This window comes from Lithobates pipiens, unplaced genomic scaffold, assembly GCF_037356315.1.
Source record: "Lithobates pipiens isolate NorthernLeopardFrog02 unplaced genomic scaffold, aLitPip1_a1.2 Scaffold_18, whole genome shotgun sequence".
NCBI lineage: Eukaryota > Metazoa > Chordata > Amphibia > Anura > Ranidae > Lithobates > Lithobates pipiens.
In genome coordinates, this window is record NW_027507758.1 from 616,356,072 (window position 1) to 616,369,782 (window position 13,711).

Sequence of the window (13,711 nt, forward strand, 5' to 3'; positions counted from 1 at the left end):
GTGTCATGCTTGTGGCTGTCAGAGTCTTGCTATGCCTCATGGGAATTGTAACTCTATAACAGCTGGAGGTCCGCTAATTGCATTTTCCTGGACTAGGTGTTGGTGAAGGATGCTCCACCCAATACTGGATAGAATAAGAGGTGTGAGAGAAGGATGCTTCACCAAGCATTATAAAGGATAGGACGTGTGGGGACACAACTCTGCACCATGGGATACCATAAATAAATTAGTGCCACTCAGTCTGACAACCTGGAATGTTTATGGGACGAGCACATGAACCAGCCATGCAATACTCCATAATATTCACAATATGAGAACATACAGCATAACAGAGGGGGACAGTACTGTGCGGCCAGCCTTAGCCCAAGGAGCTTACACTTATGCCGCAGAATACTAGGCTGCGCTATAAACCAACTTGTGCAGAACAGTTAAAGGTTCTAAGATCCGTCAGACCTCGGGGGCTCATTGAGTCCTCCAGAGTGTCCATGCGTCTTCTGGTGACGCTTATAATTGTCCCAGTGGCCAGTGGTGTAGTGGCACTGCGGACAGCGGAGCGGCTTCTCGCCAGTGTGACGCAGCATGTGACGTTTGAGGTTCATGCTTTGGTTACAGCTGTAGTTGCATAGGCCACAGCGGAAGGGCTTGTCCCCGGAGTGGATGCGCCCATGCCTCTTTAGGTTGGCGAGGTTGCCACAGGCGTAGTCACACAACTGGCACTTGTAGGGCTTTTCCCCAGTGTGAACCCGCTGGTGTCTCTTTAGGTTGTCATAGTGTGCCGAGGCATAGGAGCACAGGTGGCATTTGTAGGGCTTCTCCCCGCTGTGCGTTTTCATGTGGCGGGATAAATGGTTCTGGTAGTGGGTGACAAACGGGCACAGGACGCAGGAAAAGCATTTGTCGGGGCTCCCCGAAGAGCTACAACGGGAGCAGAACTGTCCATCCATCTCGCCATCATCATCTTGAGGGCTGCCTTCATCCAGAACTGTGCCACAAGAGCGGCACGTGAAGGGGAAAAGCAGCTCCGGGAGGCCGTCATCTGCCGTAGGCTGCAGAACGGGTGAGGATGGAGCACGGCTTAAGTGGACACAAGCTGGCAGAAAGACTTCCAGGTCATCGGAGGTCACCGGGAGGGCCAGGGCTGCCGCAGACACATCTGCAGTGAGAGGAGGAGAAACATTAGATGAGGCTGGGGACACCAGAGGAATGATGAGGATCTCCCAACATGTCACCTGAGATGGGGAGGATGGCCCTACCAACAGGGAGAGACACTGAGGATGGAAACTCTCTCCATATGGGAGGAGCAAACTGACCATTTTCATTTCACCCTGCAGTGGGAGGAGCAGACAAGGTCTTACAGGGTCCATGCTGTATCACCCTGTAGTGGGAGTGGTTAGAGACATCATGCGATGGGAGTAATTGGGAGGTGGCAGACTAGTTTTCAAAAGTCCATCTCATGTCACCCTGGAGTAGGAGGAACTGCCTCACAGGTCTTGTTTAGGTCAGCATGCAGTGGAAGAAGCTGACTCCATGTCCTCTAGCTCCCTTCATAGTCACCCTGTAGTGGGAGGGAAAGAATCCCAGGCTTAACTGATCTTTTCTGTGTCACCCTGCATTGGGAGGAGCAGAAAAGGTCTATGCTGTGACCCTGTGGTGGGAGGACACACAAGACCCTACAGGTCCGTGCTGTGTCACCCTGCAGTGGAAGAGGCATATAAGGTCCTACAGGTCTATGCTGTGACCCTACAGTGGGAGGGCAGAAAAGATCCTACAGGTCTATGCCGTGTCACCCTGCAGTGGGAGAGGCATATAAGGCCCTACAGGTCTATGCTATGACCCTGCAGCAGGAGGACAGACAAGATCCTTCAGGTCTATGCCGTGTCACCCTGCAGTGGGAGAGGCATATAAGGTCCATGCTCTGTCACCCTGCAGTGGGAGGGACAGACAAGGTCCTAGAGGTCCATGCTGTGTCACCCTGCAGTGAGAAGGCAGACAAGGTCCTACAGGTCTATGCGGTGTCAATCTAATGGGAAGAACTAAAAAGGTCCTACAGGTCGATGCTGTGTCACCCTGTAGTGGGAAGGACAGACAAGGTCTTACGAATCCATGCAGTGCCGCCCTGTAGTGGGAGGAACACAGGTCTCAGTTGTGTCACCATGCAGTGGGAGAAGGGACTGACTCCATGTCCTGTAGCTCCATTCATTGTCACCATGCTGATCCCTTCCACGTCACCCTACAGTGGGAGGGGCAGACAAGGTCTCATGCTGTGTCAGAGGTCTTGTTTCAGTCACCATGCAGTGGGAGGAGAGGCTGACTCCATGTCTTGTTGATCCCCATCATAGTCACCCTGCAGAGGGAGGAGCTGCCCACAGTTCTAGTTTGAGTCCCCCTGTAATGGGAGGAGCATACTCCATGTCTATCCTGCTTATTTCTTATCTTTCTTTAGGTGGGGAAAACTATTTCACAGAGGTCCCTGCTGTGTGTGTCATCCTAGGGGGCAGCATTATGTCTCACAATAACCCATTGTGTTCCCCTGACGTAGTCAGGGGATTATTGCATTTATGTCACCCTGCAATGGGAGGGACAGACTCTGCATCACAGTCACCTTTGGTCGGGGTACATGGGCATATCATGGAGGGTGGGACAGAGATGAGATGTGATGAGTCCTGGAACTGACCATCAGGGGGGCTGCTCCTCGCTTCTTTGTCCTCTTCACGCCTTTCCTTCTGTTGCCCCCTCCGGTGCGCCAGGATGTGGCGTTTCAGATTGCGGCTCTGGTTGCAGCGGTAAGGGCACAGGTGGCAGGTGAAGGGTTTGTCCTGAGTGTGGACCTTCTGGTGGCGTTTCAGGTTGCCCGGGCTGCTGCAGGAGAAGGTGCAGAGCTCGCAATGGAAAGGCTTCTCTCCGGTGTGGGTCAGAAGATGACGTTTGAGATTGACAAGCTGAGAGGAGGCGTAGAGGCAGTGCGGGCATCGGAAGGGCTTCTCCCCGTTGTGAGTCTTCATGTGCCTCTTGAGGTGGCTGGAGTAATGGGTGGAGAAGGGACACAGGCGACAGGAGAAGAGTAGCCTCTCCTTCTCTGAGGTCACGTCCTGGGGGGAGGAGGCCTCGTGGTTCTCCAGGTACTGACAGCGGCTGCTCTCCGTTGTCTCGCAGGGCCCACAGGGAGATGGCAGACCCCCCACACCTGCCTCTTCTGGATCGCTGTCCGTGCTGAGCGGTTGGTATGCCGAATATTCATCCTCACTCAGCGGGTATCGCGGGATCTCCAACTTACTTTCTACCGAATCTGTGGGGACAATATAGAACAGATAATTACCCAGGAGCTGACGAAAGCAGCCACAATCTGAACACCGACTGTCCATATCTACACATCTCACAAAAGTGAGTACACCCCTCTCATTTTTGCAAATATTTTATTCTATCTTTTCATTTGACAACACTAAAGAAAAGACACTTTGCTACAATGTAAAGTAGTGAGTGTACAGCTTGTATAACAGTGTAAATTTGCTGTCCCCTCAAAATAACTCAACACACAGCCATTAATGTCTAAACCGCTGGCAACAAAAGTGAGTACACCCCTAAGTGAAAATGTCCAAATTGGGCCCAATTAGCCATTTTCCCTCCCCGTTGTCATGCGACTCGTTAGTGTTACAAAGTCTAAGGTGTGAATGGGGAGCAGGTGTGTTAAATTTGGTGTTATCGCTCTCACTCTCTCATACTGGTCACTGGAAGTTCAACTTGACACCTCATGGCAAAGAACTCTCTGAGGATCTAAAAAAAAAAAAGAATTGTTGCTCTACATAAAGATAGCCTAGGCCCTAGGCTATAAGAAGAATGCCAAGACCCTGAAAGACCCCTGTAGCTGCAGCATGGGGGCCAAGACCATACAGCAGTTTATTAGGACAGGTTCCACTCAGAACAGGCCTCATCATGGTCCACCAAAGAGGTTGAGTGCACGTGCTCAGCTTTGTATCCAGAGTTTGTCTTTGGGAAATAGACGTATGAGTGCTGCCAGCATTGCTGCAGAGGTTGAAGGGGTGGGGGTCAGCCTGTCAGTGCTTAGACCATACGCCGCACACTGCATCAAATTGGTCTACATGGCTGTCATCCCAGAAGGAAGCCTCTTCTAAAGATGATGCGCAAGAAAACCCACAAACAGTTTGCTGAAGACAAGCAGATTAAGGACATGGATTACTGGAACCATGTCCTGTGGTCTGATGAGACCAAGATAAACTTATTTGGTTCAGATGGTGTCAAGCGTGTGTGGCGGCAACCAGGTGAGGAGTACAAAGACAAGTGTGTCTTGCCTACAGTCAAGCATGGTGGTGGGAGTGTCATGGTCTGGGGCTGCATGAGTGCTGCCGGCACTGGGGAGTGAAATGGATATTTTATAGATAGGCAACTCCTATCCTCATATTGATTAGCGGTTCCAAATTAATAATAACTACTGCAGTAGGGAACAGACACAAAAGATACGCTCAGCATCTTTCCAAATAACCGTTCTCCTTTATTATGACGCATTTGAAGGTTTTTATACACATGATTACGTAGGTATCACATTAATATTACAATTGTACGTTTATGGTAACAAGGGGCGTTACATAGGCAGGCTAATTCTAATCAGGACTCGAAAGAATGCAAAACATGTACTGAAAACATTATTAGTGCCGTGTGCACAGTGAGGGTAGTGTGCAATACATATAAAATAGAATACAATTATATACAGAACCTACAAATTTCCATTACAGGAGCTACAGTTCATTGAGGGAACCATGAATGCCAACATGTACTGTGACATACTGAAGCAGAGAATGATCCCCTCCCTTTGGAGACTGGGCCACAGGGCAGTATTCCAACATGTTAACGACCCCAAACACACCTCCAAGACGACCACTGCCTTGCTAAAGAAGCTGAGGGTAAAGGTGATGGACTGGCCAAGCATGTCTCCAGATCTAAACCCTATTGAGCATCTGTGGGACATCCTCAAATGGAAGGCGGAGGAGCGCAAGGTCTCTAACATCCACCAGCTCCGTGATGTCGTAATGTAGGAATGGAAGAGGAATTCAGTGGCAACCTGTGAAGCTCTGGTGAACTCCATGCCCATGAGGGTTAAGGCAGTGCTGGGAAATAATGGTGGCCACACAAAATATTGACATTTTGGGCCCATTTTGGACATTTTCACTTTAGGGGTGTACTCACTTTTGTTGCCAGCGGTTTAGACATTAATGGCCGTGTGTTGAGTTATTTTGAGGGGACAGCAAATGTACACTGTTATACAAGCTGTACACTCACTACTTTACATTGGAGCAAAGTGTCATTTCTTCAGTGTTGTCACATGAAAAAAAACATTTACAAAAACGTGAGGGTGTACTCACTTTTGGGAGATACTATATATGCAGACCTATGCTTATGCAGCTGAGGCCTTTATATATATTATATCTATATATCTGCATAAAGCAAATATATGGAGCAGGTGGACCACGCTGTCTCTTTAAATGATATATTAGCAGCTGACACAGCAAAAGGACAATTTGCAAAATGTGAAAACTCTGTGTGTGGAAGAAGTGCAGCGCTGGGTGTCATATCAATGGAATGAACAACAAACTGATATAACTACAAACTCAGTACAATGACCTCGTGTGCAAGTAAAACAAGTGCTAATGGCAGATTAGATCTATATTCTAGCGGGGGGGGGGGGGGGGTCTCCAAACTTTCTAAAAAGAGGGCCAGTTTACTGTCCTTCAGACTTTAGGGGGGCCGGACTGTGGCAATCGGAAAATAACATGTCCAGTGGGAGTAAACAATAAATACCATAGCTTTGGTGTCAGTGGGAGGACTAGTGCCCCATTGTTGGTGTCAATGGAAGGAAATGTGCCCTTTTGGTGGTGTCAGTTGGAGGAACAGTGCCCCATTGTTGGTGTCAGCAGCAAAAATGATTCCCTGTTGTTGGTGTCAGTGGATGGAATAGTGCTCCAAGGGCCGGATATAGGCAAGCAAAGGGCCACATCCAGCCCCAGGGCCACAGTTTGGAGACCCCTGTTCTAGAGTATGGAGTATTAGAGTAGATGCAGGGGTAGCTCTCCAGCTGTTTTGAAACTACAAATCCCATCATGCCTCTGCCTCTAGGAGTCATGCCTGTGATTGTTAGGGTCTTGCAATGTCTCATGGGACTTGTAGTTTCAAAACAGCTGGAGAGCCGAGGTTCCCTACCCCTGGGTAGAGTATTAAAAGTATGGAATGTGACGCAGTGGCATCAGCAGAGTCCGTCCCAGCGCGTTTCGTCTAATAATGATGTCTTATTGGACGAAACGCACCTGGACGGGCTCTGCTGATGCCACTGCGTCACATTCCATACTTTTAATACTCTACCATAGAGTATTAAAAGTATGGAATGTGATGCAGTGGCATCAGCAGAGCCCGTCCCGGTGGGTTTTCGTCTAATAATGATGTCTTATTGGGCGAAACGGGCCTGGACGGGCTCTGCTGATGCCACTGCGTCACATTCCATACTTTTAATACTCTACCGTAGAGTATTAAAAATATGGAATGTGGCGCAGTGGCATCAGCAGAGCCCGTCCCGGCTCGTTTCGTCTAATAATGATGTCTTATTGGACGAAACGCGCCTGGAGTGCTCTGCTGTTGCCACTGCGTCACATTCCATACTTTTTTTTATATTACAAAGCGATTTTTATCGTCACCAAATTGCTGTCAAGGACCATACGACTCTTACCCCCAACTGGATGCTGTATGTGCCGACGAACGATTCCCCTGGGTGTAGTACACCACAAGCTTTACTGACTCATTAGGTGTACGCCTATTTGGGTTCAACTTTTCTGGTAAGCCTTTTATATATGGATTGGTGGTGGATTATCTACTGACAAAAGTGTCTGCATCAAGCATTTATTTCACGTCACCAGGCCGTCATATATACCTGTTTATGGACATTGATATTTATTCACGAATGCTTTACATTACCGGTCTTTCACTGCTGCAAGTTAATGTTTTCTCACTTCTGCCTATGAGACTATATGGGGACTGTATGACCCTTCCATTATAGAATATAGATCTGATCTGCCATTAGCACTCCTTTTACTTGCACACAAGGTCATTGTACGGAGTATGCCGTTATATCAGGTTGTTGTTCATTCCAATTTGATATCGCACCAGCGCTGCGCTTCTTCCACACGCACACACATCTGTATAAAGCACCCTATGGGGAGGAGACAATCACCCTCTTCTGGTATACAGCACCCTATTAGGGAGGGAAGAGACTCACCCTCCGAGTCCCGGGATAAGGAGAGAAGACGCTCAGTGCCATCACACAGCTCTAAATCATCACTCAGGAGAAGATCTGACTCCAGGACAACAGTGCTGGCGCCAGAACCTAAAGGCTCCGCCCCTCCACCGCCTGTCAAGTTGGAGAGAGACATTAATTAGAGCAGACACAGATGGTAGGGGGGTATAGAGAGAACAATGTATACGTGGTGAAGGGGGAATAGACAGAAGGACAGATATGTGGGGGGGGGGGGGGGGAATAGAAGAACGGATGGGGTGGGGGTATAGACAGAAGAATGAATATGTTGGTGGTGGTGTTAGCGACAGGACAGATGGTGGGGGGATGGACAGAAGGACAGTTGCGAGGGTCGGGGGGGGGGGGGGGATAAACAAAGAGACAGATATTTGGGAGGGGGGCTATGGAGGGAGAATGGATATGTTCATGGTAGTGGCGGGGGTGTTATAGTTACATAGTTAGTAAGGTTGAATAAAGACACCAATCCATCCAGTTCAACCTGAGAGTGTCTACAATTGTCCCTACCCCTGTACATTGCACGCTCACATTGGTCCCTACCCTCAAGGAGCCCACAATCCAAGGTCCCCATTCATATACTAGGGCCAGTTTTTGGACAGAAGCCAATTAACCTACCTGCATGTCTTTGGAGTGTGGGAGGAAACCGGAGTACCCGGAGGAAACCCACGCAGGCACAGGGAGAACATGCAAACTCCAGGCAGGTAGAGTCATGGTTGGGATTCGAACCAACGACCCTTTTTACTGCTAGGAGAGAGTGCTAACCACTACACCACTGTGCCGCCCCAAGACGGGAGTAAAGATGCAGTTAGGTCCATATATATTTGGACACAGGCACAATTTTCATACTTTTGACTCTGTATGCCGCCAGAATAAAATTTAAAGCGAAACAATCCAAATGAATTTGAAGTGTAGGCTTTCAGCTTTAATTCAAGGGGTTGAACATAAATATCAAGTACGGATTTTAGGAACTGCAACCATTTTTATACACAGCCCCCTCCTCCATTTTCAGGGGCTCAAATGTAATTGAACAAATGAATATATTCATAAATAAAATGTTAATGTTTAATATTTTGCTGAGAATCCTTTACTCGCAATGACTGCCTGAAATCTGGAACCCATGGGCATTACCAAGGACTGGGTTTCCTCCTTTCTGATGCTTTGCCAGGCTCTAACTGCAGCTGTCTCCAGTTGTTCATATGTGGGTCTTTCTGCCTTTAGTTTTGCCTTCAGCACGTGAAATGCATTCTCTATTGGGTTGAGATCAGGTGATTGACTCAGCCATTGCAGAATATTCCACTTCTTTTCCTTCAAAAGCTCCTGGGTTGCTTTTGCAGTGTGTTTTGGATCATTGGCCATCTGTACTGTGAAGCGCCGTCCAATCAACTTTGCTGCATTTGGCTGAATCTGGGCTGACAATATATCTCTAAACACTGCAGAATTCATCCGTCTGCTTCTGTCATATCATCAATAAACACCAATGACCCAGTGCCACTGGAAGCCACGCATGCCCATGCCATCACACTGCAAGCTCCATGTGACCACAGATGACAACTTTGCATGCTTTGGATCATGAGCTGGAACATGCACTTCTCCTCGCTTTGTTCTTCCCGTCATTCTGGTACAAAATAATCTTAAGGCCCATACACACGATTGGACTTTTTGACAACAAATATGCAAATTAGCTGTTTTAAGGCAACATCCAACTGTGTGTACGCTCCATCGGACAAACTTTTTCGGTTTTCACCAGACTTTTGTTGGCTGTGCGAACGGACAAACTTTCTGACAACGAAAGTTTGATGGAGCAAAGTCCGATCGTGTGTACAGAAAACCATCAGACTTTTGTACAAGGTACAAACACGCATGCTCAGAACCAATGCAAAAGATTAAACAATAGAGAAGTTGACCAAAGGTGGCAGTAAAGAGCAGAAAAACCATGTGATTTGGTGAAAGTTGGCTGAAAAAGTCTTGCCGTGTGTATGCAATACAAGTTCACGGCCGACGCCCTTTGTACAAAAATCCATGGGAAAGTTTGTACAAAGTCCGATCGTGTGTATGAGGCTTTAGTTTCATCCGTCCAAAGAATTATTTTTCTAGAGCTGGTCTGGCTTTTTTAGATGTTTTTTGGTCTGGCTTTTCTATTCTTCAGGCTTATGAATGGTTTGCACCTTGTGGTGAACCCTCTGTATTTGCTCTCATGAAGTATTCTCCTGATTGTAGAAATTTACAGTGATACACCCACCTCCTGGAGAGTGTCCTTCACTTGTCTGGATGTTGTGAATGGTTTTCTCTTTACGATAGAGAGGATCCTGCAATCGTCCGCCACTGTTGTCTTCTGTGGACATCCAGCACCTTTTATGTTGCTGAGCTTACCTGTGCGTTCTTCTTTCTTCAGAATGTACCAAACTGTTGATTTGGCCACTCCTAATGTTGCTGCTACCTCTCTGGTGGATTTGTTTTGTTTTTGAAGCCTTATAATGGGCTGTTTCACTTGCATGGACAGCTCCTTTGAACGCATGATGTAGGTTTACTGCTAAGGAGGAGCTCTGGCATGTTCACACACTCCACGTGCAGAGCTCGCCAGAAAATCGGCACTGCGCTGATCACAGACAGTGAGACATTTTCCGGGTGTGCGGCTGCAGCAATCGGGAAATGTCTCACTGCCTGTGATTAGAGCAGCGCCGACTTCCTGGCGGGCTCTGCATGTGTAGTGTGCGAACACGCCCGAGCTCATCCCTATTTACAGCAATAGATTCCAAATACAAACACCTCACTTAGAATCAACTCGGGACCTTTTACTTGCTTAATTGATGAAGAAATAATGAAGGAGTAGCCCACACCTGGCCATGAAACAGGTTTTGATTCAATTGTCCAATTATTTTTGGTCCCTTGAAAAACGGGGTGGGGGGGTGACTATTCTTAAAGCGGAGGTTCACATAAAGATTGAACCTCCGCTTTTCGGAAACCCCCCTCCCTCCGGTGTCACATTTGGCACCTTTCAGGGGGGAGGGGGGGGGGTGCAGGTATTTGCACCCACTTCCGGGCATAAACTCCCACGGGAGTCTATGCCTCTTCCTGTCCCACCACGCTGTCTGCTGGGACACACAGGAGTCCCAAAGACAGCAGGGACCATTCAGATTGTGCTGCACGACTGGCGCATGCGCAGTAGGGAACCAGGAAGTGAAGCTGCAAGGCTTAATTTCCTGATTTCCTTACCGAAGATGGAGGCGACACACACACACACACACACACACACACACACACACTTATCTATACTTCTTATATCTGTCCTGTCTATCCCTCTACCACATATCTTTCTGTACCTCCCCCCCACCATATCATTTCTCCTGTCTATCCTGTCCACCCTCACCCCAATCCACATATCTGTCCTTCTATTGTCCCACCCAAAATGTGTCCTTCGATCTATCCCCCCAGCATATCTGTCCTTCTATCTATCCCCCCCCCCAACACACATATATCTGTCCCCCCCCAACACACATATATCTGTCTATCCAATTCCCCCACCACATATCTGTCTTTCAGTCAATACCACCCACATCCACATGACTGTCCTGTTTAACCCCCCCCCCACCATATATCCATCCTTCTCTTTACATATGTATCCTTCTGCATAGACAGAATGACATATATATATATGTGGGTGGCGCGCTAGACAGAAATGTGGATAGGGGGCATCCCCCCCATACGGATGTGGTGGGGGGCTAGACAGAAACATGTGTGGTGTGGGGGGGGCATAGACAGGACAGATATGTGTTGGTGGGATAGATGGTTGGGGGGGATTGACAGGAGAACAGTTATGAGGGTTGGGGGGGGGTAGACAAGAGAACAGTTATGAGTGTTGAGGGGGGGATAGACAGGGGAACAGTTATGAAGGTTGGGGGGGTAGACAGGGGAACAGTTATGAAGGTTGGGGGGAATAGACAGGAGAACAGTTATGAGGGTTGGGGGGGATAGACAGGAGAACAATTATGAGTGTTGGGGGGAGGGAGGGTAGACAGGAGAACAGTTATGATGGTTGGGGGGAAGTGGAGTAGACAGAACAGTTATGAGGGTTGGTGGGGAGGGATAGACAGGAGAACAGTTATGAGAGTTGGGGGGGGGGGGTAGACAGGAGAACAGTTATGAGGGTTGTGGGGGGATAGACAGGGGAACAGTTATGAAGGTTGGGGGGGATAGACAGGAGAACAATTATGAGGGTTGGGGGGAGGGAGGGTAGACAGGAGAACAGTTATGATGGTTGGGGGGAAGTGGAGTAGACAGAACAGTTATGAGGGTTGGTGGGGAGGAATAGACAGGAGAACAGTTATGAGAGTTGGGGGGGGGGGGGGGGGGGTAGACAGGAGAACAGTTAGGGGGGTTGGGGGGCTGACAGGAGAACAGTTATGATGGGGGCGTAGACAGGAGAACAGTTATGAGGGTTGGGGGGAAAGGGAGTAGACAGAACCGGTTTGAGGGTTGGGGGGAGGGATAGACAGGAGAACAGTTATGAGGGTTGGGGGGGGGGAAGGACGGGAGAACAGTTATGAGAGTTGGGGGGGATAGACAGGCGAACAGTTATGAGGGTTGGGGGGGTAGACAGAACAGTTATGTGGGTGGGAATGAATAGACAGAAGGACGTGTATTTGATGGGGTGGGGGGAGGGGATAGACAAAAGGACAGACCTGTCTTGCGGTGGATAGACAAAAGGACTGATATATAGTGGGGAGGATAGACAGGACGACACATATTTGGGTGGAGCAATAGACAGAAGGATTGCTATGCCTTGGGTGGGGTGGGGGGGGGGGTAGAATTAAGGATGGATATATACGGGGGGAGTAGAGAGAAGAATGGATATGTTGGAGGTGGTGGTTGGGGGTGTTATAGACAGTAGTACAGATAAGTGAGTGTGTGTGTGTGTGTGTGTGTGTGTGTGGGGGGGGGGGGGGGTAGACAGATGTGTCTTTGGGGGATAGAATGAAGGATGGATATATAGTGTGGGGGGGGGGGGGGGGGTTATAGGTAGAATGACACATTTTTGGGTGGGGCCATAGACAGAAGGACAGATGTTTGGGTGGTGGGATAGAGAGAAGAATGGATATATGGTGGTTGGGGGGGGGGGGGGGATAGACAGAACAACAGATATAAGGGTGGGGGGGATAGACAGAAGGATAGACATGTGATGGGGGGGTAAATAGAAGGATGGATATGTGGGGTGAGGGGTCAGTATGGAGATATAGAGATATAGGGGGCGGGATTGGGGGGAGGTCCTTGTGTATGATTGGCTGGGTGGTGTGGAGGAGGGTTGGGAGGGATAATATTAGGGTGGTGTCTCAGGACAGTTGGAGGGTGTAGGGGGAGGAGGTAATATGAGGGGTTTCAGGCTGAGGGTGGGTGGGGGAGGGTCAGTAATGGAGTACAGTATGTTGGGGGTTGGTAATTTGAGGGGGAGTGGGGGATGGTAACCTGAGGTGTATTGGGGATGGTAATATGAAATGTAATGGGGGGTGGTAATATGAGGTGTAATAGGGGGTGGTAATATGAGGTGTAATGGAGGATGGTAATAAGAAATGTATTGGTGGGTGGTAATATGAGGTGTAATGGGGGATGGTAATATGAGGTGTAATGGGGGATGGTAATATGAGGTGTATTGGGGGGGTGGTAATATGAGGTGTAATGGGGGGTGGTAATATGAAATGCATTGGGGGGTGGTAATATGAGGTGTAATGGGGGATGGTAATATGAAATGTATTGGGGGGTGGTAATATGAGGTGTAATGGGGGATGGTAATATGAAATGTATTGGGGGGTGGTAATATGAGGTGTAATGGGGGATGGTAATATGAAATGTATTGGGGGGTGGTAATATGAGGTGTCTCAGGCTGAGGACAGGTAGGGGAAGGTCAGTACTGGGGTGCAGTATGTTGGGGGATGGTAATATGAGGGAGGTACGAGGTCTCAGATGCCTCACATTTCACAGGCTGGGGGTGGGACTGTTTCCTCCTCGGCATTCTATCTTCTCTCCGGCACTTCCGGTCCGTACAGCTGCGATCGCCGGTGTACTTCCGGTGGCGCGCTGCCTCATGGGAGGTGTAGTTCTAAGACGGAGACGCCCCTCTCGTCTCCTACGAGTCACATGACCTCGGGTTCCCCCTCCTCCTCCACGCCTACACTTGAAACGACCAATCCGGCGTCTCTTCGTCACAAAAGAACCCGCTGTCCCCGCTCCCCTTCAATCCACCCGGAGAGGGGAAGCTAGCCTCTCGGCCTTTATTAGTTCTGGCCCCGCCCCCGCATTGTAGAGGTGTGGCTACATCAGCGTGTGTGTAAAACTGCGACCCCTAGCGGCGGCTTTAATAAACGCTGATAGAGTGACCACATCGTGAATGTGGAGGAGCTCTGATGATCT

The 13,711-nt window shown here is 48.9% G+C and overlaps 1 protein-coding gene across 1 annotated transcript; it reads right to left on the minus strand.

Annotated features, from left to right (window-relative positions):
* Positions 1-242: 242 nt before the first annotated feature.
* On the minus strand, positions 243-13,409 carry ZNF513 (zinc finger protein 513). The gene is made up of 4 exons (XM_077489363.1): positions 13,274-13,409; positions 7,277-7,408; positions 2,675-3,286; positions 243-1,153 (listed from the first exon to the last, which is right to left on the minus strand). The coding sequence occupies exons 1-4, from the start codon at positions 13,311-13,313 to the stop codon at positions 438-440; spliced, it is 1,500 nt and encodes a 499-aa protein (XP_077345489.1). The 5' UTR covers positions 13,314-13,409; the 3' UTR covers positions 243-437.
* Positions 13,410-13,711: the final 302 nt, after the last annotated feature.